Raw genomic sequence first — 25,029 nt, forward strand, 5'->3', positions numbered from 1 at the left:
AAAAGATAAATGGAAGAGATACCTAAACACAAAACACCCAGAAGATTACGAGGCATATAAAGAAAAAAGTAAAGAGGTTAAAATAGCGGTGAAAGCAGGAAAGGAAAAGTTATCGGAGAGATTTTGACAAAAAATGACAAAAAATTATAGGGAAAACCAAAAACTCTTCTACGGCGCATTAAAACAACTCAGACAAAAGAAAGAGCACACGATGCTGAATATCAAAGACAAGAATGGAAACGTACTAACAGAAGAAAAACAAATAATGGAAAGATGGAGAGAACATTTCAAAGATCTAACTCATTCTGACACAGACAACTTAGGGGAGATACAAAGAAAGGAATGAAGAACAACAAGTGGAATCCATAACAAGAGAGGAATTAGAGAAAGCAATAGAAAGAGTAAAATTGGGCAAAGCACCAGGCAAGGATCATATTTATCACCCCGGAAATAATAAAATTCATGGGGACGGAGGGAATGGATAGCATAAAAGAACTAATGAATGATATCATAAATAGAGCAGAATTACCAAAGGACTGAAAGAAAGACATTATATTACCAATACACAAAAAGGGAGACAAGAGAAACTGTAATAATTACCGAGGTATCACCATATCAAGTATCCCTGGGAAGGTATTCGCAAGAATAATAGAGACAAGAATAAAAACCCAAATAGAAACAACTATGGAAGACACACAATGTGTATTCAGGAAGGACAGAAGCACGCAAGACCTAATATTCACATTAAGACAAGTAAGTGAGAAGGTAATCAAGAAGAATAGAGAGATACATATGTGCTTCATTGACCTGGAAAAGGTGTTTGACAGAATCCGAAGGAAGGAAGTATGGAAGACTCTAAAAGAAAGGGAAGTCGACAGACACATAATAGAAGCAATAAAGGATATGTACAAAAATAATACAAATAGAGTAAGAACCAATAACGAGGTCCACGAGGAAAATTAACTTCCTGTAGCTGGCTGTATACAATAAATCACAAAAATACCAGGTTTTTTGTAAAAGGTATATTTTAAAATACCCTAAATAAGGGTCACAAAACGTTTTCGGATTAAGAAATCCATCATCAGTGTTGAAAAGCCCTAAAATGAAATATAACCTAATTAATTGAGATAAAATTAAAAAAAAAAATGACAGAGGTTTTAAAAAAACAAGAGGCCATACTTACAAAAATTGCATGCCTGAGCCACCAAAATGTATTGGGTAAAAACCCTTTAAATGTAAACGATTTAGTTGTTTTACATATTTATATAAAATTCATGTGATGTCAAAGATATGCCTGGATGTTACCCAGGGCAACATAGGACTCTTCACACGTGGTTGGAATTTTTTTGGAGAAAACCTCACACATTGCTCTTAAATTCAGTTGTCCATTGGCCATTGAAATCCAATATGTGAGGTTTTCTCCAAAAAAAATTCCAACCACGTGGGAAGAGTCATATGTTGCCCCGGGCAATATGGGTAACATCCAGGCATATCTTTGACATCACATGAATTTTATATAAATATGTAAAACAACTAAATCGTTTACATTTAAAGGGTTTTTAGCCAATACATTTTGGTGGCTCAAGCATGCAATTTTTATAAGTATGGAATCTTGTTTTTTTAAAACCTCTGTCAATTTTTTAAATTTATCTCAATTAATTAGGTTATACTTCATTTTAGGGCTGTTAAAAACTGATGATGGATTACTTAATCCGAAAACGTTTTGTATTGTGACCCTTATTTAGGGTATTTTAAAATATACCTTTTACAAAAAACCTGGTATTTTTTTTTCAATAACAAGGAATCCAGAGAATTTACTACAAGTCAAGGCGTCAAACAGGGATGCGTGCTGAGTCCACTGCTATTCTCAGTGGTAATGGGTGAACCGATAAAGAAAGCCAAGAGAAGAATGAGAAAACTAACATTAGGATACTGGCAAATGAAACGGACTCAACAATCGGAGCTACTATTTGCAGACGACATGGTATTGATAGCAGAAAATAGAGAAGAAATACAGAACAATCTTGAAATCCTGGAAGAAAAACTATCAAACATAAATACGAAAATTAATAGAGAGAAAACAAAAGCAATGATAATTTCAAATAGGAGGAAGACACACGCAATATAATTAGACGAGAAACAACTAGAGCAAGTGAAATGTTTTAAATACCTAGGAGTAATAATCGAATCAATTGGTAAACAAGACATGGAAATAAACGCGAGAATGGGACGAACATGAAGCTTATTTAACACTATGAAAACAACATTTTTGGGGAAAAAAGAGATACCGGAGAAAGTAAAAACGGCAGTCGTTAAATCAGTACTTAGACCAACAATCATGCATAGCAGCGAGCCGTGGACATTGACGGGGAGACATTATTCCAGAGTCAATGCTATGGAAATGAGGTTCCTGATGAAAATAGCAAACAGAAAGAGGACAATAAAACTAGAACCAATCAATGAAAAAATAGTAGAGGGACAACTTAGATGGTTAGGGCACGTGTGTAGAATGTCGAACCAGAGGCTAACAAAACGAGTGTTCGAAACGAGAGTGCAGGGGAAAACAAAGGAGGAAGACCAAGAGTTATGTGGGTAGATGAAATCAGGAAAGAAGTCGAGAAGAAGGGATTGACATTGAAAAGTGCAAGAAACCTAACGCAAGATCGGAAAGCATGGAGACTACAATGCCAAACTCAATTCTACCAGCCTTACACCTAAAGGTAGAAAGGCTTAGGACTAAGTAAAAGTAAGTAAGTACTCTGTCTGCAGCGGTTCCACTCCACTGCGTTAAAATTTCCAACCAGGACGTCTCCACTTTCTTCTTTTTCATTTCACTTTCCCTTGTATAACTAATCGCATCAATTCATAGTTTCCATTTCTTAGTATGTCACCAAAGTAGCTCATTTTTATTTCCTCCATAGTGTTAAGTATCTCTTTTTCTTTTTTATCTTTATTAATGTGTTGGTGTTTGTTACGTGTTGTGCCCATAATATTTTTCACATTCTTCGATAACACCACATCTCAAAGCTCACAAATCTTTTTTCAGTTGCGTCCGTAATTTTCCAGGCTTAAAGTCCATATAAAGTGACAGATAATACACCATAGCATCTCATCATTATTTTTTCATAGCATATGTTCTTTCGGATATTGGTAATTTAAAAACTTTAAGTGTTTATATTGAATAGTATACGTTATGTAGTATAGAAATACATAATCTTTTTATGTTTAAGGTATATACAAGTGGAAACAGCATACTTTTGGAAATGGTGGCAGCACCAGAGCCCCGAAGTACGTAAATTATATAAAGGTTTGGTTGACAAGGGGCAAATTGAAATGGTTAACGGAGCATGGTCAATGAACGATGAAGCATGCGCCAACTATCAGTCCACCATAGACCAGTTTACTTGGGGACTCAGGTAAGGAATTATCTTCTTGTTCAAAATTATTGAGCACTAAAATTATTATTGTTATAACTCTGTTTATTAGTGTCATAACGGAAAGTGAGGAAGACGATATTCGTATGAGGATACGAAAATCTCAGTAAGTATTCAGTATGCTCAACCCTGTTTGGAGGTCTGAGCCAGTACACTACAAAGACAAAGATCCGAACATTCCAGTCAAAGGTCATGTCTATTCTACTCTATGGATGTGAAACCTGAAATGTGACAAAAACCCTCACAGGCAAACTTCAGGTCTTTGTTAATAAATACCTACAAACAATATTGTTCGTATTTTCTGGAATAACTTTAGCAGAAACGAAAATTTGCTACACCTGACTGGTGTAGCACGATGGCGCGTTTTCACTGATGTTACACTTAGAAGTTCATAAACCTTGTATGTATATAGTTTGGTCATAGTCACAGTTAGATATCATCTCTGTAAAAAGAGTAAAGTGAACCGACTCTGCAAATCTGCAGCATGAAAAGTTGCAGAAAAAACTACCGAAACTGTTATTCTTCAGCTGGAGGAAACTGTTTTCTAACGCTATAAATAACTGAAACAAAGCTTCTGGAACCCTATTTGGTAACAAAAGTATTTTCAAGTTAATAGTAGCTTTCTTAGAAGGCTAGTTGACTGTTTTCCACTAAATTTAGACATTGCAGTATCTACATATAGTGCATACAAAGGATCTTTTAGATAGAATACAAACGTTTACTCGGACCTTCAATTTTAAAATTTGATGATATTGTAACGAGTTCTTTAGTTTACTAAATTTTTTACACTGTATTTTACTTGAAAAATCTTTTTTTTTTCATGTGAATTTGATGGCCTTTGCCGAGCCAATTAGCTAGTTGAAAAAACTTAATTTAATATCTTTTTTCGGCTTCGCTTCGCAGTCTTGAGTAGTCTAGAAAGCCAGAAAAGGACTGCGTGCTGTTGGGTAGGGACGGCGGTTTTTGACAAAACACCGGTTTTCGGTTATAGGTTTTTTTTGCTTACGGTTTAACCTGGCGGTTATAACCGGCTAAAACAACCGGTTTTTGCAAAAACCGGTTTTTGGTTTTTTAATCCAATAGGTTACAAAGTTATTTACAATGCTCTTTAGTTTGCGATACTCCATTCGACTCGATATCAATATGATCAAAATTAGTACTATCGAAAGAACATCAATATCAATATAAACAAAACACAATTTTTAATAAAACCATTTTATTCTATTAATTAATATATTTATTTATTATTTTATTATTATTATATATTTATTGATCATTATTAAATATAAGTAAGATTAATATATACATTGGATCGAAATAAAATTTGATTTATGTGAATCCCAAAGATTTGTGAATCTCAGTAGTCAGATGTAGAGAACAGTAAACCAAAATTATTATTATACTACTGCTCAACAGAGAGCGCTGAAATAATTCAGGTTCTATCGTCATTTAATATATTATGAGAGTAGAATATAATATGCAATTATTGTAGTCAATTAATGATGCAAATTTAATTTACCTTTTAAAAATATAATCCTCTAAAATACCCACCAATTTTCCTCTCCTCCCAAACCCCAAAAATTCCCCAACGATTTTAACTTATAAAAAATTTCTCAGACTCTTTGAAATGGTATTTAAAAAAAATAATATCAACATAAATATTTGACTTAAAAATAAATTGGATAATGCAATTTATCTTTTATTTTTACTACCATCAAATAAAAATTTATCATGTACATATTACTTTTAACACGTTTGTATATTTGTAGAATAGGTACCTTTTAACTCATTTAATACTTCCTGTATGGGTGTATCGTTTTGAAAACGTAGGGAAATTCTTGGAGATTCGTATTCGTAATCAGTAATTCGATATTCATAGTCAGAGCATTATTTTTGGTAATCAGAAAAAGTCATTCACCCGCTTTCAATGTCAAGAGTTAAGTGTGAAAAATAGATGATGTTTGCGTCTAATTCAACCAGATCATTTCTTATGTAAATATTATGATTACAAATACTTTTCAAGGAAATATTATAATAAAACTTATAAATTGTTTCTGGCTGATGTGAGATTGCACTTTCAGTTTGCTTCTGTATTTATAAAATAAAATTTGAATTATGGTTTTGTTTGGAATAATTACTTGAGAATTATAATTATGATTGGGATCCAAAATAATACCTAATCTAATTCTAATCACCGTGAAAACCTAAAAACCGGTTTTTACTTTAAAAAGAAAAAACCGGTTATAACCGGGACAGAAAAACAACCGGTAAAACCGGTTACTGCGAAGTAAAAAAACCGGTTTTAGGTTTAAACCGGTAGGTTTTTCCCATCCCTACTGTTGGGGATCGTAACGATATTATTATTTTTACAGGACTATCGATGAAACTGTAGGTGAATGTGGAATTCCAACAGTTGGATGGCAAATTGATCCATTTGGCCACAGTAGGGAACAAGCTTCTTTGCTATCACAAATGGGATATGACGGCGTTATGTTTGCCAGACTGGATCATGATGATAAAACCAACAGAATGAGTAAATCTGCTTTGGATTTTGTCTGGAAAGGAAGCGACAATCTAGGTAACTTTAGTTATAAATTTCAGTATTAGCAAGTTTTAAAATAAGGAATGGTTAATTTGATTTTCTTCTTTACTTAATGGTCATTCCAGCTACTGTTTATACAATTATCAATTGTGACTCTTATTCTGACATTTTAGTAGGTTATCCTCTTGATCTTTGTCATTAGTTTTACTTCTGCTTGTCTTTCCATTCGACTCTGGCTGGGTTATATGTGTAAATAGGGTAATATTAGGTTCATGTAGAAGCCACAGAAGCCACTCGTCAGTCCTGACCCCCGCAGAGAGTGTAATGGTCATCGTGGTGTCGTTTATTGTCCATTTCCAAAAATTTCCGTCTATGGCCACTTCGTTTAACTCATAAATCTGTTGCATATCCCTGTAATTTGGTCGCTCCATTTATTTTGTTGGGGATCTTCCTCGTGATTTTCGACCTTCTACCTACCTTTTCTTGGATAATAAGTCTTTCCATGTTTTCTGTGTTTGCTCTCATAACATGTCCAAAGTATTTTAATTGCTGGAGATGGACTTTATTGGAGAGTCATTTTCTGACTTTTAGCTGATTTAAAATTGATTTATTCGTTCTGTGGTCGGTCCACAGAATTTGTAATATTTTTCAACAGAACATTTCAGTGGAATCTTTCTTCTTTCCTCTTGTATTAGGGTCGAAGATTCACATTAGAATGTCTGTATTGGGAATATTGAGCAGTTGATTAACCTCATTTTTACAGTTCGTGAAAGTTCAGAGTTCTTTCATAGTTTGTCCATAATCTCTTTCCAATAATCTCTTCCTCTATATTTTCTCCCTTGTAAGAATACAGTGGCGTCATGTAATTTATTTGACTCTTTTTGCCCAATTATCTCTCTCCTGTGCGTGTTGTTTTGCTTTGGAGAATGAGTAACCCGTCATGTCCTTTATTTGGTCCGACAATCGTACTAGAGATACTCCTCTGGATCTTTTGCCCGCTATGTTGCTTTCAAATATTATTCTTATCATGTCTTCTCTTCTTCTAGTTGTATGCTAAAAATATATTATATATTTTGGTTTATAGTTGCGGTGAGTCTAGTTTTTATAAATGTGAAGTTTTTCTAGTATTAAAATATTTGTGCGATGAGCGGTCCATGGTGTGCTCAACATTTTACGGTAAACCCAAATTTCAAACGGTAGACAATTTTCAAAATGCCATTCGAATAGGCTTTCTTGATGGTCCATGTTTCTGAAGTATACGTGATGATTGGAAATATTAATGCTCGAACAAGGCATAATTTTGTATTTTTTGTGATACACATATAACCTCTAATATGTTCTGTGGCCCCAATGAAGGCCAAAAGTTTTCTTATTGGTAGTTTTAGGATCTCTTCTGGTTCAAACCACAGTTGACCGATGAATTCATACCTTACATCACTTATCACATTTTAATGGCATAGTAGGTATGTGTATGGCAGTCTCTTTTTTCATTTCACACTTTCTGCTCCATGCTTAATTCACCTTATATGCCTAGTTGGTATATGTGGTTTCTTAAGCGGCTACGTCCAGTTACAATTTTAGTGACCGTTTTGATCTCTGATTCATTGAGGTTCATCAAATTGTTCAAGAGTTTTTGATCAACATTCTTGATTATTTTTTTAGTCTGAATTTGCCCTCGAGTGGCTATTTCTTTTGATAATTCCTTATCAAGTTAAAAATCAGTGGAGTCAATCATGGCGAGATCTTTGTAAACAATCCAAATCTCAGTATTCACTGATTCAACCTTCTGTTCCAAATATATATTGGTTTAAAAATTATGTAGTACCTCGAAGATATATAACAACATTAATTAGAATGAAGTTTGGACATGCATGTTTCCCTCTACATCTAGCAAGAATTAAAGTTTTTGATTCAAATCTTTGTACAGAATGTCAGAAGGTTGGTGACTTAAATCATACTTTCTTTGAGTGCGCAAAATATATTCCATGCACATATAATTTAATCCAAGATTTAATAAAATGTAATGTTTTTCCACCTTTCAATGTATCCTATCTATTGTCTCTGAACAGCAAGAACATATATGATTGTTTAATGAAATTTATCTGTGAAACTAAAATTAACCTCTAAACTTATTAATCCTAAATAATTTGGTATATTATGTACATATGAAAAAAGAAGAAGAAGAAGATACATAATGGAAAATGTGGTGAGCAACTTGGACAGTCCATAGCGGCCAGCTTTTGAACCGAGTAGAGAGCTGTAGAAGAGTTTGCTATGGAACTCTAAGGACCTCATTGCCTTCCTTATGTATGAACAGAAAACAAAAAAAGTTGTGACTGGCTAAATGACACCCAAGTCTATGCCATAAAAAAAATTCCTTATCAGCCATTTATGAACTTGGTTTTTCGTAGCATCTTTAGTGATGCCACAGAAGGGTTCCAGGTCTTCAAAAGTTTCTCTCGAGCCTTGTTTTACCAAAATATCTGCTTGTTCATTCCCAAGGACCCCTTCATGACACGGTACCCATTTTATAGAGACTTTATTGTCTTTTGCTAGGTTGTTGACGAGGTCTTGGTAGTTCCTCACCAGTTTTGATTTCGTGAGTGGGTTCTTTCTGCCAGAATATCCGCTTGGCTATCTGTGTAAATGTTGATTCTCTTAGCTTCAAGGTCTCTATCTATGATTTCATCAATGCAGGCCACCAAAGCAGAAACTTCAGCCTGGAACACAGTTGCAAATTGACCTAGGCTTGACGCCCTCATTTCTTATAGCTGAAGAGATTACACATTTTGAATACATAACAATAATTTCTTTTAATTTTCAGACGAAAGCACCATATTTGGAAGCATATTTCCAACTAGCTTGTATTTCCCTCCAGATGGATTCTGTTGGGATTACAAATGTACAGATGGTACAGTAGACGATAATTCAGAAAGTGCAGATTACAACATCGATTTTATAGTAAATATTGCTTTTATACTAAATTTTTGTTACGTTTTTTTTGTGAGTTCAGAGATTAAGTGAAGCACGTGGTTTAACTAACTTTATTCAACTCCAAAAACTTGGCTAAATTAAAATAAGATCAATTCTAATTATATTAATCGCTTACAATTCACACTTTTCACAATTCTTCTTGAGACTCATAATTCAAGGAAAAAATAGGGGGTACGAGAATCCTGGTAGAAGAACCTGAGCGGATGGTTAACCTGATTAATCATTATTGCGGTTACAAAGTGGCGGTTTAAATTTAGTAAAAACTGGTCGTGCTTGTTAGGTACGGCACTTTATTTCTTGTTTATCCCATTGGTCATTCATCATCATTCCCAATTATTTGAATGTTTACATTTCTTATTACACATTATTTATAAAATATGATTATCATTTTAGCGAGACAAGTTTACGAAACTAATACACACATATAAACAATATTTTCCTACTAAAAATATCATTATTCCTATGGGAGGAGACTTTCATTACGAGAGTGCTGAAAAAAATTACATCAATATGGATAGATTTATCAAGTAAGTAAACACTTCCTATAATTATAAAATAGTTATAAAGTTATACATCATATATGCTTTGAGAAAATTATCTTTATCTTTGTACTTTCTTACCAGCGAACCATAACCTCTCTCTTGGCATAAAAGCAGAGGCGGCTTTACCTATTGTGCAGGGTGTGCGGTGCACACGGGCGCCGGGATGTTGGCGGCGCCGATCGCCAAAGAGCGGGTCATTTACTTTGTTTCAACATAAAATATGCTTTAAAACGATTAATGAAAAATTACATTGGCACTTAAGCGCGATTTATAGATTGCTGCCCGCCCAGCTGTCCGTCCAACGGACGGACGGCGATCTTTTGATTCGTTTGAATACATACCGACAATGGGCGCTTTCACCAGATGCAAACGTTGGCAATCAGTTTGCGCTTTATGGTTCTGAACGACTTGCTAACGTCAAACATGTTTGGAAAGCGGTCGCCATTTTTGCAAACATAACATATTTAAGTTGAACTTTGCAAATGTAAAATATATTGATAAGGGTTTTATATATAAAATAAAGGCTACTGAAGACATTCTGCTACGTTATTATCTATTAAATAAATTTTCCTTTTTCCTTTAATAAAAAAAATAAATTCAAAAACGTATTTATTGAGAAAATTTATTTTAGGTTACGTTCAAACCAAGCAAGCAAAATGTCAAAATTTAACCTAAACAACCATCCGTTCAGTTCGCTGTCAACAAGTTTAGAATCAAAGCGCAAACATTTGTGAATGTGTTTGCATCTGGTGAACGCAGTCAATGGTTCCGAAATCTGTTGTGAAACCTATAAAGGTCAAATTGCTTGTAGTGTAGGAAACAGAGGTTGAACCTTGCAAAATGGACACAAGTCCGGTTTTATTTTTTTTCTGGTAGATCAAGGGGTGCTTATTATAAGACTAACTTTTTCTGAAAAAATTTCGCCCCGGAACCCCCTTTTTCACCCCTTTAAAGGGGGTAATTTGTGGTTTTTGCTGAACGTAGCCATTCCTGTACCTTTTACAAAAAAATTTTTTTATAGAAATATGAAGATGACTATATTTTCTATGATTTATTACCCTACAGCATATGTCTATCATCCACCGTTTAGCGGGGGTGGCGCCCCAAAGTTGACAAGTTTTTAAAAAAGATGTTTTTAAAAAATATATATTTTTCCCTAACTGTAACGGAAATTAAGAAAAAGACCTGCGACAATTTTTCACAAATAAGTGACTGATTTTTTGGTATAGGTTTCACTTAAGGGTAATTGCCCTATTTTTAATTACAGGGTGTTACATTTTAAAAAGCCCCTTTTTATACCATCTGAACCGTTTATGCTAGAGTAAAAAGACTTTCAGAGATTACCCACGTACTGGTGCTATTTACAAATTTGTATAATTTACCCCCATTTTTTCCTCGGAACCACCCCAAAAAAAAGAATAATTAATAAATAAAGTGATTTTCTTGAAATCCTTCACACACAATGTCCTTTATTAATATGCTTCATATATCATTTTGTGCACGTTATTATTACCCATGCATGGACACCAAAAGCGATTTCCTAGTGCAACCCCTCTAGCCAAAAAAAAAATAAATAAAATGGGGGTTGAATTTTTTTTTTGTTTTTTGCTTTTTGATCCATATGGGCATATGCTTCATCAATTCTGCTTTTCAAAAATATATATGGTTATTGCAACATTCCTGCGGAAACCACCCCTATCCTTGAAAATATACTGCAGAAACTACCCCTATCCCTTGGCGAGCATGTTTTTACGATTTTCTCATTACCTATGCATTATTTTTAAACAAAACTTACACAAGGTTAAAGACCACTATTAACTCTAAAAATTAGGCTCTATTCATTTTTTTCGTATAAGCAACCGTTACGGCACAGTGGCGCCGTAAACTTCGTGATATGCTTTGGCGGGCTCCAGATTTTGTTTTTTATTTAGTCACTTGTTTGTTTTATTGATAAAGTACTTATGTAAAATAAAACAACACAGTGTAAGCTACAAATTATGACCTATACACATTGTACATTCTTTGCCCCCCAAAGCCACAGTGGTGGCCCAAAATCAATTTTTGCATATTTTCGCCACCTACACGCATTTTATTTCATTAATGCTACCTTAATAGCACAATATTCACCCTTAAGTGGTCGCGGATCCAGGGAGGGGTGATGGGGACGATCACCCCCCCTCTCACACCCAAAGTGATATTATATTTAAAGATTATAAAAAATATTCATTTATTTTTATAGAAATTTAGCCAATTGGCACCCCCCTTAACGATGCTGGATCCGCCACTGTCGCTAAAACATAAAAAGTACGCCATCATTATAAAAATATAATATAAGTATTTCTATAAAAATAAATTAATATTTTTATAATCTTTGAAATATAATATCACTTTTGGTTTGAGGGGGGGTGATCGCCCCCATCACCCCTCCCTGGATACACCACTGCTTAGCGACCACTTAAGGGTAAATATTGTGCTATTAAGGTAGCATTAATGAAATAAAATGCATGTAGGTGGCGAAAATATGCAAAAATTGATTTTGGGCCACCACTGTGGCTTTGGGGGGCAAAGAATGTAAAATGTGTATAGGTCATAATTTGTAGCTTACACTGTGTTGTTTTATTTTACATAAGTACTTTATCAATAAAACAAACAAGTGACGAAATAAAAAACAAAAACTGGAGCCCGCCAAAGCATATCACGAAGTTTACGGCGCCACTGTGCCGTAACGGTTGCTTATACGAAATAAATGAATAGAACCTAATTTTTAGAGTAAATAGTGGTCTTTAACCTTGTATAAGTTTTGTTTAAAAAGAATGCATAAGTAATGAGGAAATCGTAAAAACATGATCGCCAAGGGATAGGGGTAGTTTCTGCAGTATATTTTCAAGGATAGGGGTGGTTTCCGCAGGAATGTTGCAATAACCATATATATTTTTAAAAAGCACTATTGATGAAGCATATGCCCGTATGGATCAAAAAGCAAAAAACAAAAAAAAAGTTTCAACCCCCATTTTATTTATTTATTTTTGGCTACAGGGGTTGCACTAGGAAATCGCTTTTGGTGTCCATGCATGAATAATAATAACGTGCACAAAATGATATATGAAGCATATTAATAAAGGGCATTGTGTGTGAAGGATTTCAAGAAAATCACTTTATTTATTAATTCTTCTTTTTTTGGGGTGGTTCCGAGGAAAAAATGTGGGTAAAGTATACAAATTTGTAAATAGCACCAATACGTGGGTAATCGCTGAAAGTCTTTTTACTCTAGCATAAACGGTTCAAATGGTATAAAAAGGAGTTTTTTTTAAATGTAACACCCTGTAATTAAAAATAGGCTAATTACCCTTAAGTGAAACCTATACCAAAAAATCAGTCACTTATTTGTGAATACTCGTCGTAGGATTTCTTCCTAATTTCCGTTACAGTTAGGGAAAAATATATATTTTTTAAAAACATCTTTTTTAAAAACTTGTCAACTTTGGGGCGCCACCCCCGCTAAACGGTGGATGATAGACATATGCTGTCGGGAAATAAATCATAGAAAATATAGTCCGCTTCATATTTCTATAAAAAAATTTTTTTGTAAAAGGTACAGGAAGGGCTACGTTCCGCAAAAACCACAAATTACCCCCTTTAAAGGGGTGAAAAAGGGGGTTCCGGGGCGAAATTTTTTCAGAAAAAGTTAGTCTTATAATAAGCACCCCTTGATCTACCAGAAAAAAAATAAAACCGGACTTGTGTCCATTTTGCAAGGTTCAACCTCTGTTTCCTACACTATTGGGACTTGTCGGGCATTTTCAAAGGCGTTTGTACAGGTGTCGCGGGATAATTTTGCGAAATAAGCTTTGACGGAATGGATTAAGTATTTTATTTAAGTTAACATGTAAATATAAAGTAAAGCGGCTTTTAATTTGATTAAAATTATTTAAAAAGAAGATGTTCTTTTATTACTACCACAATTTACCGAAAATGCGAAGAACAAATTGCGCCCAATCAGTTTGGATTTGAGAACACTGTTGGTACGAGCGATGCTTTATTTAGCGTGCAGGTGTTGTTTCAGAAATATGTAGATGTCAGCTGTGATGTTTTTGCATGTCTGATTCACTACAAGAAGGCTTTCGATAGAGTCAGGTATAAACAAATGATGGAAGTGCTGAAGAGGACAGGGATTGACGGAAGAGACCTGAAAATAATAGCTAACCTGTATTGGAATCAATCAGCAGTGCTCCAAATAGATGGAGAATATACAGATCAGGTCAAAATCTTAAGGGGAGTGAGACAGGGATGCATAATTTCACCGCTGATGTTCAATCTGTACTCAAAGCACATTTTTGAAGAGGGTGTAAACTCTAAAAGATATCGATGAAGGCATCTCAATAAAAATGGAATCAAGCTCAGTAATCTGCGGTGTACACACGATAAATTCGAAAAACATATAAATAAATTGATACAGCGTGCCTACGCTTCAATTAAGATTATATACGGTAATCGACATTTTCTACCATTTAATGTTAAGAAAGTTTTGTGTGAATCTCTTGTACTTTCAAATTTTAATTATGCTGACGCTCTTTACGGTCCTAATTTAGCCACTCACTACAAGAATAAAATTCAAAAAGTTCAAAATTCCTGTCTAAGACTCATATTTGGCATTCGCAGAAGACAAAGAGTTTCACATAAAATTAAGGAAATTGAGTGGCTGAATATGGAAAATAGAAGGGTACATCATACAGTCTGTCTTTATCATAAAATAATTCTAACAAAAAAACCGTCTTATCTTCATCGTAAAATCACGTATCGAACGGACATACACAACTTAAATATTAGATATAAAGGTTTGCTGGCAATACCGAAATTTAAAACAGAGATATTTAGAAGGTCTTTTAGGTATCAGGTATGTCATTTGTATAATTCATTACCATCAACAATAAAAGTATTAAACATTGGGCAGTTTAAATCCAAATCTAGAGACTATTTGTTTATTTCTCAATCATAATTTTGGTTCTGGACGAACATAATGCTCGAGCTCGAATAAATTGGTAAATGAAACGAAATTATTGTTGTTTTTATAATGGCACTATATAGATAAGTTTTTTTTTTCTTTTTCGGGTTAAGTGGAAGAACATTTTCTGTAAATGGCGACATTTCAGAAAATGAACTTCGCCCTTTATTTCTGAAAATAATATATTATGTTTTATATAAAAATGTACATTTCTATATTGAAGAAATAATAAAGACGATATTATTATTATTATTAAATAGTGTTTTCCAATACCATAGCAGGGCTGCAAAACTTAATGAACGAAATAACGGAAATGAGTAGAACATATGGTCTAGATATAAACACCAGCAAATCCAAGCTTATGATCATCAGCAAGCAAAATATAACTGGAGCAACTCAATAAGTCACGGGACAATACTTAAGAGATTATATGTCGCATCGGAAAGGCAAAAAGTGCATTCTTGACTATGAGATATGTGTTCAAGAGCCATGACCTCACCCTAAAAACAAAAATAAAGCTCCTAAAATGTTACGTGTACTCAGTGCGTCTATACGGAGTAGAAACGTGGACATTAAAGGCAGAAACTCTATCAAAACTTCAGGCATGCGAGCTATGGTTGTACAGAAGGATCCTGAAGATACCATGGACAGACAAAGTCACCAATGAAGAAGTACTACGGAGGATGAACACAACCACATATTTAGTCAACATCGTGAAGGCCCGTAAGCTGCAGTACTTGGTACATATAATGAGAAATCGAGGCAGATACGAGCTACTCCAATGCATTTTACAAGGTAAAATTGAAGGAAAAGGGGCCCCAGGACGAAGAAGAATGTCCTGGCTTGCTAACCTGAGAGCATGGTATAGAAAGACTTCAACACAACTATTCCGTATAGCAACCAACAAAGTCATCATAGCCAGAATAATCGCCAATGTTCGAAACGGACAGGCACCCTAAGAAGAAAACTACCACAATTATTGCGACTTTCAGCGGAGTCAGAGCTCCTCAAAAATTATCCATATTAACAATTTGTTGTTGGTTTTTTTAGTAATACTGAAAATACGTAGTATGTAGTTCATCATTTTATCAACCTCAACCAATTTTCGACCTTACCGCATAGATAAAAAGTTCATTTTCAATTAAATATTTTCAACAGATTTGGGTAGGTTGTTCTGACGCCGTGACCGTGAATATCTATTGGCTCCCGACATAATTTAATATTGCACTATTTGCATCTGGATTTTTGTTTACGTTATAAGAGTACCTAATACCCTATGTACAAGTACTAGGTAGGTACCTATTCGACTAGGTATCACTGGCGGATCCAGGGGGTGTCACGGGGGTCATGAGTCATGACTACCAATTGTAAACCACCTTATCCTAGGGTTGATAAGACTAAGTGATCTTGCATCAGAGAGAAGTAATTAAATCACCCTCAAGACCCATGACCCCTCCCCACCCCCCAAAAAATTTCTGGATCCGCCACTGCTAGGTATTCCATTTTGACTGCGCGTCTACCAAAGGGCACCAGGGCATCGACTGCACACGGGCGCTACATGGGCTAGAGCCGCCTCTGCATAAAAGTCAGAATGCTTCGATCTTATCTCTCCTTCATAGTCTTCACTTGCTAGCGACATGAAGACGTGCATTAACACCAATATGTCATACCCAATATGGCTTTCAAATGGCAAAACATGATCTTCTTAAATGTTTTCAATGTACATATCAGTTGGCATTCGCCTAACCACCTCCACGTGTTCGGTATGTCCTTTCAAAGCAATACCGCTCCGTAGGACTATGGGGCCACCACCAAAACTAACGCTCTGTATGAAGTTACAACTGACATTCTTCTTCTTGTGCCACTCCTATCGGAGATTGGAAATCATCAAGGCTACCCTGACTTTGTTTACAGCTGACCTAAAAAGTTCATTAGTGGTGCAGCCAAACCACTCTCTCAAATTCCGCAACCATGACATTCTTCTACGGCCTGGATTCTGTTTTCCTTCTATTTTTCCTTGCATTATATTTTGAAGTAATGCGTATTTATGACCTCTCATCAGGTGACCCAAATACTCGAGTTTTCTTCGTTTTATCGTTAACAAAATTTCTGGGTCTCTTCCTATCCTTCGTATTACTTCAAGATTTGTGATTCTTTCAACCCAACTTATCTTCAGCATTCGACGGTAGCACCACATCTCGAAACTTTCAATATTTTTTATGTTGTTCTGTTTGAGAGTCCAGGCCTCTACACCGTATAGTAACGTGTTAAATACGTATCCTCTTAACATTCTTAATAGTAGAGGGATGCTTATATCTCTGTTGCAGAAGAATTTTCTCATCTTTATGAAGGTGGTCCTGGCAATTTCGATACGTCTTTTTATTTCATTGTTTTGGTCTCCAGTTTCGTTTATTAAAGTTCCCAAGTATTTATAACTTGATACTTTTTCAATTTGAATGCCGTTTATACTAATATGTGCTGGTAGTGTCATGATTTTACTGAAGACCATATACTTGATTTTTTTGATATTAATGTTTATGCCATAATTGTTGCAAGCAATATTTATGTTTGTAAGTAATCGTTGTAATCCTTCTACTGTTTTTGCAACTAGTACAGTGTCGTCTGCGTATCGAATATTATTTACAACTTCTCCATTGATTATGATTCCTTCATTTGCTTTCAAAATGGCTTCCTGACAGATGCTTTCACTATATAAATTAAATAGCAGTGGTGACAAAATGCATCCCTGTCTTACTCCTTTGCGTATTTCTATTGCTTTTGATATCTCATTTTCTATTTTGATGTTAGCTTTCTGATTCCAATATAAGTTGAGAATTATTCGCAGATCTTTATTATCTATGTCTTTTCTTTCAAGAATGTCTCTTAGCCTATCGTGGCGTACTCTGTCAAACGCTTTTTCAAAATCGATAAAACATTCATGTACTTCTTGAATAACGTCTAGGCATCTTTGTGTAAGAACATTCAAACCGAAGAGAGCTTCTCGAGTACCTAGTCCTTTTCTGAACCCCATCTGCGTATTACTAATATCTGACTCCAACTTTTGATAAACTCGGTTGTGGATGATTTTTAGAAATATCTTTAGTAGATGGCTCATTAAAGATATTGTTCGATGTTCTGAACATTCTTTTGCATTGGATTTCTTTGGCAGTGTAACGAATGTAGACAGCAGCCACTCTTGAGGTATAATACCAGTATTGTATACTGTGGTAAATGACATACTGTTCGCCAACTATTCTGTAGACGAAGTTCTGTAAATCTAGCTTCCATAATATGATGAACGCTATGCCAGATGTAACCTCACACAGAGTATTAATTTTGGTGGTTCGGCATAGTGCTATATGGAGTAGTGATATTTCTTGGAAAGGAGATACCGAACTTGGTGAGTTGATTGGGTGAATGACAGATCCTGCCACTTGCCAGCCATATTGGATAACAAATTCGTGTTAATGCACAATGACGCAGGTCTTCATCTCGGTACAATAGTGAATACTTACCTTGATGAGATTCAATCTTAAAATTATATTGGCCACTATATAGCCCATATTAAATTTAAATCCAATTATACTAGTGCAGTCACTGAAGGTGGATATGAGCTATTACCTCCGATTTCGTGGAACCTCCATTGATTTGCATGAAAATTGGTGAGTATTTAGAGGATATCTTAAGAAACAAAGGTAACATGGTGCCAACTTGTGCTTTTACCCTGAGGGTGGATGCCACCCCCTCTCGGGGGTGAAAATTATTTTATTAAAAGTAACCCCACAATTCGATAGAGAGACAAGTTCTAAGCAAAATTTGTTATATAAAGTTATTAATTTAAATGAATACTTTTTGAGTTATTAAAGACCAAAAATTTTATTTTTTCTTGAGAACAATGGATGTTTTTAGCCGATTTTTTATAAATAAATCAAAAATTATAAATTTTTAAAAAAGTTATAATTCCAAAATTGAAGCTAATAAAAAATGAAATAAACTCCTTACTAGAAAAACCCTTTAGTGTTAACTTTAAGTGAGTTAAAGGTAATTGAATGTATAATATTGATTATAATATAATAATGGTACAGTCGAACCCGCTTATTAGAATAGCCTTCGTGCCAAGCAAAAATATTCCTATAACCGGGATATTCTAATAACCGATCAGTGGTGGCTAGCAGAAATATATGTACCGAATATACGTCGTAATAGTACAACACATTTTGTACAGGTACATACTGTATGTACATGTACATAGTATGTATTTACATGTACATACATACGTTATGTATATGGTTCTATTTCTTTTTATGTCAATAATACAGTACCTAGTGTAAACTATTACTTATTTTATTAAAACACCAAACTACATTATCTGTGCATGCATACCTACACAAATAAGTATGAAATGTATGCAATATGTAGATATACTTATACATATATATTTTCTTATTAACATAATTATATCCAACAGACTTACTTTTTTTCTGGAAAAATAATCGGTAATCTGAGACTATTTGTTTTGTTACATAAGATATTAGCGTTGATTGAAATATTAATATGGGTCCAATTCCTCAATCAACGATATTAGTCACTTGTTGCTCTAAAATTATAATAAATAAAAAATTGACATTGGTTTTACCCTCCAGAAAATTTCAGCGGTTATTATATTACAAGGGATTATTTATGACTTCCAACTGTTAAAAATCTAGACAGACAACGACGTGGCGGTGAGTGAGCAATAAGAATGTTTACACAATTGAAAAATTAGGTACCTACTTTACGATCGGTAAATGTTTGGCGGAAGGTAGAATTGGTACCCATAATAAAGTAAGTAATAAAATATTATCGACAGGTCCTATAAAACCAGAGAACATAAAAATTCGTGGGAAATTGTACCTAAAAAGTTTTTGGTAACTTAGAATTATTAGATAAAGCGGGATTCTTTTACTAAAACGTATCACTATAAACGGTTAAATTTATTAAGGAGTAAATGGAAAAAATTCTATTCCTTAAACTGGGATATTCCTATAAGCGGTACTCTAATAAGCGGATTCTACTGTAATTGAATATCAGGGAAAAGTCTGTTGGATAGGGAGAGAAACGAAAACATAAGAAGATCGAGCAATGTAGAAGACATAAATGGATGGGTGACGAAACGGAAACAGTAGTGGAACGAACACATTAGTAGAATGGCAGAGGATATGGTAGTACGAATAGCACGAGATAAGTCATCAAATGGACGAAGAAGTATTGGCAGACCAAGAAAAAGATGGTGCGATAACTTAAACAATTTAGGAGGCTAATATTGAAGAAGAAACAAGCTTTAAAGCCTACAATACAAAAAGGAAGAAGAAGAAGAAGAAGAATATCTTTGAATAGATTCTATTTGGCGATTGTTCGATTCGATCGCCAGTTACTTTTCTCATTACCCAATCTATCATAATAAGGATTACAACTGGGAACCATTTACACAACCATGTTTGACTCCACTGTCTACGGCTATTTCTTCTGTTACTTTACCTAAGTGTTCCAGTTTGGCTTTGTGTCCTTCGTAGAAGAGTTATTCAAGCTTAAATAACGGAAAAACGATGCATTTTAGAACATAAACGTATTAAACATTTCTCAAAGTGTTTAGAAATATCTATCAAATGAGCCCCCGAAGAAGTTAATAGCATTAAAATTTATGCTCCAAAATTTTTTCAAAATTCACCTTTTAAAAATTTTTCCACAAAAATGTTACTGTTTTCTCCTCTTAAATAACTCCGTTAATTTTTACGATATAAGGTTCACGTAAGAACCATTTAAAAGTTAATTCCAAGGGATATTAAACTGCGTTAAACTAAATCTTTAAACCCCCTACTTTTCTAAAACTAAAATGTTAAATGACCCCGGTTACATGATTCTCGCAGCAAAATTTTAGCTTTAACGTTTCTATCTCGGTTATTTTTTATCCTACAGAAATAGTAAAACAGGTAAAATATTTGACACAGAAAAAAATAAAATTTGATTATACAGCGTGTCTACTTAAGTTGGAAAAATATGGGAAACTTTTTTGTTATTCATTTTACGAAAAAAAGTTATTCTTTATAAAAAGTTCTGCATGCTCTAAAACCTAAGATTCAATCATCAGACATAAAATTTTGTCAATATTATACGAGGTATGTCAAAAAATATGAAATTCGTTCAAGAGTAAACTACCTTTATTTCTCTCAATATCGAAAATTCTTATTATGAAAAGTTGTTTGAAAATCAAAACTAAGATAAAGTATGCAATTACATCCTTCTAATTGGAAAAAAATATTTTCCAAATTTTTCTCAAATTTATTGATACTTTACTTCGTTTTTATTTTAATGTTGTTCTGAAGCTATTTCTTCGTTTTTATTTATTACACATACGATAGCTCTTTTATTATTACTTTTACGAAAAAAATGTATTCTTTATAAAAAGCTCTTTATGTCCTAAGACCGAAGATGCAACCATCAGATATCACATTTTATTAATTTTTTACGAGGTACGTCAAAAAATATGAAATTCACTCAAGAGTAAAGTACCTTTATTTTTCACAATATTGAAAATGGTTATTAAAAAAAGTTGTTTAGAATTAAAAACTATGTTTCAATATGCAATTATATCCTTCTAATTGAAATATTGTGAAATATAAAGGTACTATAATCTTGAGCGAATTTCATATTTTTTGACAAACCTCGTATAAAATTAATAAAAGTTGATATATTATGGTTGTGTCTTAAATTTTAGACCATGCAGAGCTTTTTATGAAGAATAACTTTTTTTCGTAAAATGAATAATAAGAGAATTATCATATTTGTAATAATTAAAAACGATGTTGGGTAGGTATCCATAAATTTGAGAAAAAATTTTAAATTTTTTTTTTTCAATTACAAGCATGTAATTGCATATTTGATCTTAGTTTTTAATTCCAAACAACTTTTTATCATAAGAATTTTCGATATTGAGAGAAATAAAGTTACTTTATCCTTGACCGAAATTCATATTTTTGACATACCTCGTATAATATTGAGAAAATTTAATATCTGATAATTGAATTTTAGGTTTTGGGGCATGCAAAACTTTTTATAAAGAATAACTTTTTTTCGTAAAATTAATAATAAAAAAGTTTCCCATATGTTTCCAACTTAAGTAGACACGCTGTATATAATTTTTCAAGTATGTTGAGTATTTTTGGAGTTATTATCAAAAGAAGATGAAAACTACGATAATTTTAAAAATTCTGATTTTTTAATTATATTTTTTTTTCAAAAATATGCTTTCTAAACTGGTCAAAATTGTTGAAATTATTACTTATGCTAATATAAAGAAACTCGTGTAAGAATTACAATAAATTTTAATTTTTGAGGAAATGGCGTTATGTTTTATTTTTCACTTTTTCCTAAAAAATTCGAAAGGGTTCTCTTATTTTCATCATAACTTGCTTAATTTTGATGCTATTAACTTCTTTTGGAGCTCATTTGTTAGGTACTCCGAAGTACTTCGACAAGTGTTTAGCAGATATGTTTTATAAAATGCATTGTTTTCTTGTTATTTAAGCTTGAATATTTAGATTTGAGTACTCGTCAAAAAAAATATTCATTCAATTACCCCTAACTCACTTTGAATTAAAAATAGTTTAGTTTCTTAAGTAAGCAGTGTATTCAGTTTTTTATTATCTTCAATTTTGGTAATAACAAGTTTTTTGTAAAAGCTGATAATTTTTGAGTTATACGTGAAAAACAGCTTTAAAACATGCATTTTTTTATGAAAAAATAAAATTTTTGATCTTTAATAACTCACAAAACATCGGTTTAAATTAATAACTTTATATAACAAATTTTGCTTATACTTTTGTCCCTCTATCGATTTATGTTTTTATTTTTAATAAAATAATTTTCACCTCCCGAGAAGGGGTGGCATCCACCCCCAGGGTAAAAGCGCAAGTTGGCATCATATCACCTTTGTTTCTTGAGGTATTTTCTAACTACTCACCAAATTTCATGAAAGTCGATGGAGGTTCAACGAAATCGGAGGGGAAAACCTCCAGTTACTGCACTATACCATTTATATGATACTTCATACAAAACGTCCGTGACTGTATAAATTTTATTTACTTATTCTACTTATAACATTAATAATTTATTTGTTTTTTAATGTTTTAGAGCTTTCCAGAACGACACAAATCTGAACGTTATATACTCTACTCCATCTTGTTATATTAAAGCGGTAAACGATGGTTTAGATAAAGATCTGATTGCGAAAACAGATGACTTCTTTCCTTATAGTGACAGTGATCATTCTTTCTGGACAGGATACTATTCATCAAGGCCAAATTCTAAAAGATTTGAAAGAGTTGGACATAATATTCTACAGGTAAGTGATACATCGTTTTAATACTTCTTGAATTGTTAGTATTAAGTCTGAATATACAGTAAACAAGAAGGAGCAATATAAAGCCCTACTTGACATCATTAATTTGTATTTCGAATGAGAATTTATTTTCTCTATATAACAGACTATATTGTTTTGTCTCATTTTATAAAATTAATTGGATACAAAATCAAATTTTATATAGGTACGCAAGAAAAAAAATATACATTTGAAAGAGACACTCAAATACTATTTTTCTACATAATCTCAGACACTCAAATATCATTGTCATAAAATTCTGCCGCCTGAGACTTCAACCAGGTGTTCAACGCCGCACATACGTTTATTTTCAATAATTAGCCGGCCAAAAGTCAAATTTCAAAAGTAACGTAAAAAATTCAAAACACATCCTAGAGACACAGACATATATTATGGTTTGTTTTAACAAAAACTTACTATCCCCGCTCCAGAACTATTCACCGCGCACGTGTGCACTTAGGTTAGTAGTCAACTTTTTAAAAATTGTGACATTTTGTAATATTAACCTTATTTTTCAAAGTGATTGTGATGGAATCGAATAATTCAGGTAAGAATGAATATTTCTTGATATATTTATAGACAGTTTACTTTTATTTTATATTATTTTTTGAAAGTCAAAAATAAGCCATTTTATTGCCATTTAAGCCATTTTTAAGCCATTTCTGTTTAATTTTTATGTTTATAAGGCATTTAGTTATATTATCGCCTCCGATCGAGCAATACTATTTATTTTATAACATAGTGCATAAAAGCTGTGAGCTCGTACGTAGAGGGATATTTAAAAATTCGCGAGCGCCAGTAGTGACAAGTCTGTAAACGTTTACTGGAAATTTGACATAAATGTCAAAGTGATTAATTTAAAATTAAAAATAAAAACATTAATTATAAAAAATATTAGTTGGTCAAAGCTGTGGTATATATTTTTACCTTAAATATACTTACGTTTTAAATATTGAATTTAAGTTTTTTTAATGTTCCGTAATATGTAATTATAACTTAATCTCTTAATCTTAGCGCCATCTACACGATAATTGTGAAAGTATTCGAAGTAAGAAATTATTATTTCATCAATAGAACTTCAAAATGATTAACAAAATCTTAAAAAAATCGATTACAATTTAATTACTTTTTTGCGTTGTAAATATTAAGCGATAACAATTAAATATTAAATTTAAAAATTACCGGTGAAAGTTGCATTACTAATCCGCTAGGAGCGACACCAGCGAAGCTCAGAGCGTATATTTGGCTAATTAATGGCGTACAATTTAGCTGCGGATAGCTGCGGAAGCCCGAAATACAGGGGCTTTTTTTTGTTTTAGCTACATCTGGTGACTGCTCTGGCTTAAACATAGTGCTCCGTAAATATCTTTGCGACCAAATAGAGCTGCAAGATTTTCCTAATCTAGAGGACAAATTAAAATATTTGGAAATTCATTTATTGAACGTTATATATGATAATTTAATCATTAAAAAAAGATTACATAATTTTAAAACGGCGATGATAGAGAAATGGTTAAAGACTCACGAAAACATGCTGTATTTCTACAAGCAAATACAGATTGGTTAGATAGTCCAGAAAGCCACTGCGCATCCGCTAGGGAAAATATTCTAATTCGGATTTTTTGCACAATCTTACTCAAAAAGGACTCCTTTTAACAAATTTCCATGTTGCCAGGACCAAAAGGTGGTCAACAATTTTTTAAACGTTTTTTTTTTTGTTTTTTTCCTAAAATTATTTTTATTGCATGGAAAAAAGTTTTCTTAGGTTTTTTGGATCATTCCAAACAGAAAAGGTCTTTAGTGACTTTTTTCTAAAAGTGATAGTTTTTGACATATAAGCGATTAAAAATTGAAAAATTGCGAAATCGGCCATTTTTAACCCTCAAAGACTATGTGAAAAACTGAAAATTTGAATGTTGCCAAGGTAGGAAAATATTCTTTAAACATCGGTTGATGAAATACCGAAGAGTTTTTTGCAATACAATATTCAAATCTCCTTTGTTTTTTAATTGCGAATCAAGCGTGCAAGACACTATTTTCCACCGACAGTATGGTGCAAATGAAAGGAATAAATTCGTTATTTCTAAAATCGGCGACTT

General features: G+C 33.2%; 1 protein-coding gene across 1 annotated transcript in view; it reads left to right on the forward strand.

The window, feature by feature from the left end:
• Positions 1-25,029, forward strand: part of LOC114332056 (lysosomal alpha-mannosidase) — a 75,460-nt gene that overhangs the window by 10,887 nt on the left and 39,544 nt on the right. The window contains exons 3-7 of the mRNA XM_050662531.1: positions 3,231-3,416; positions 5,807-6,012; positions 8,801-8,937; positions 9,364-9,497; positions 22,684-22,894. Coding sequence (XP_050518488.1) covers positions 3,231-3,416; positions 5,807-6,012; positions 8,801-8,937; positions 9,364-9,497; positions 22,684-22,894 — 874 coding nt within the window. The remainder of the gene's footprint in view (positions 1-3,230; positions 3,417-5,806; positions 6,013-8,800; positions 8,938-9,363; positions 9,498-22,683; positions 22,895-25,029) is intronic.

Source organism: Diabrotica virgifera, chromosome 9 (assembly GCF_917563875.1).
Source record: "Diabrotica virgifera virgifera chromosome 9, PGI_DIABVI_V3a".
Lineage (NCBI taxonomy): Eukaryota > Metazoa > Arthropoda > Insecta > Coleoptera > Chrysomelidae > Diabrotica > Diabrotica virgifera.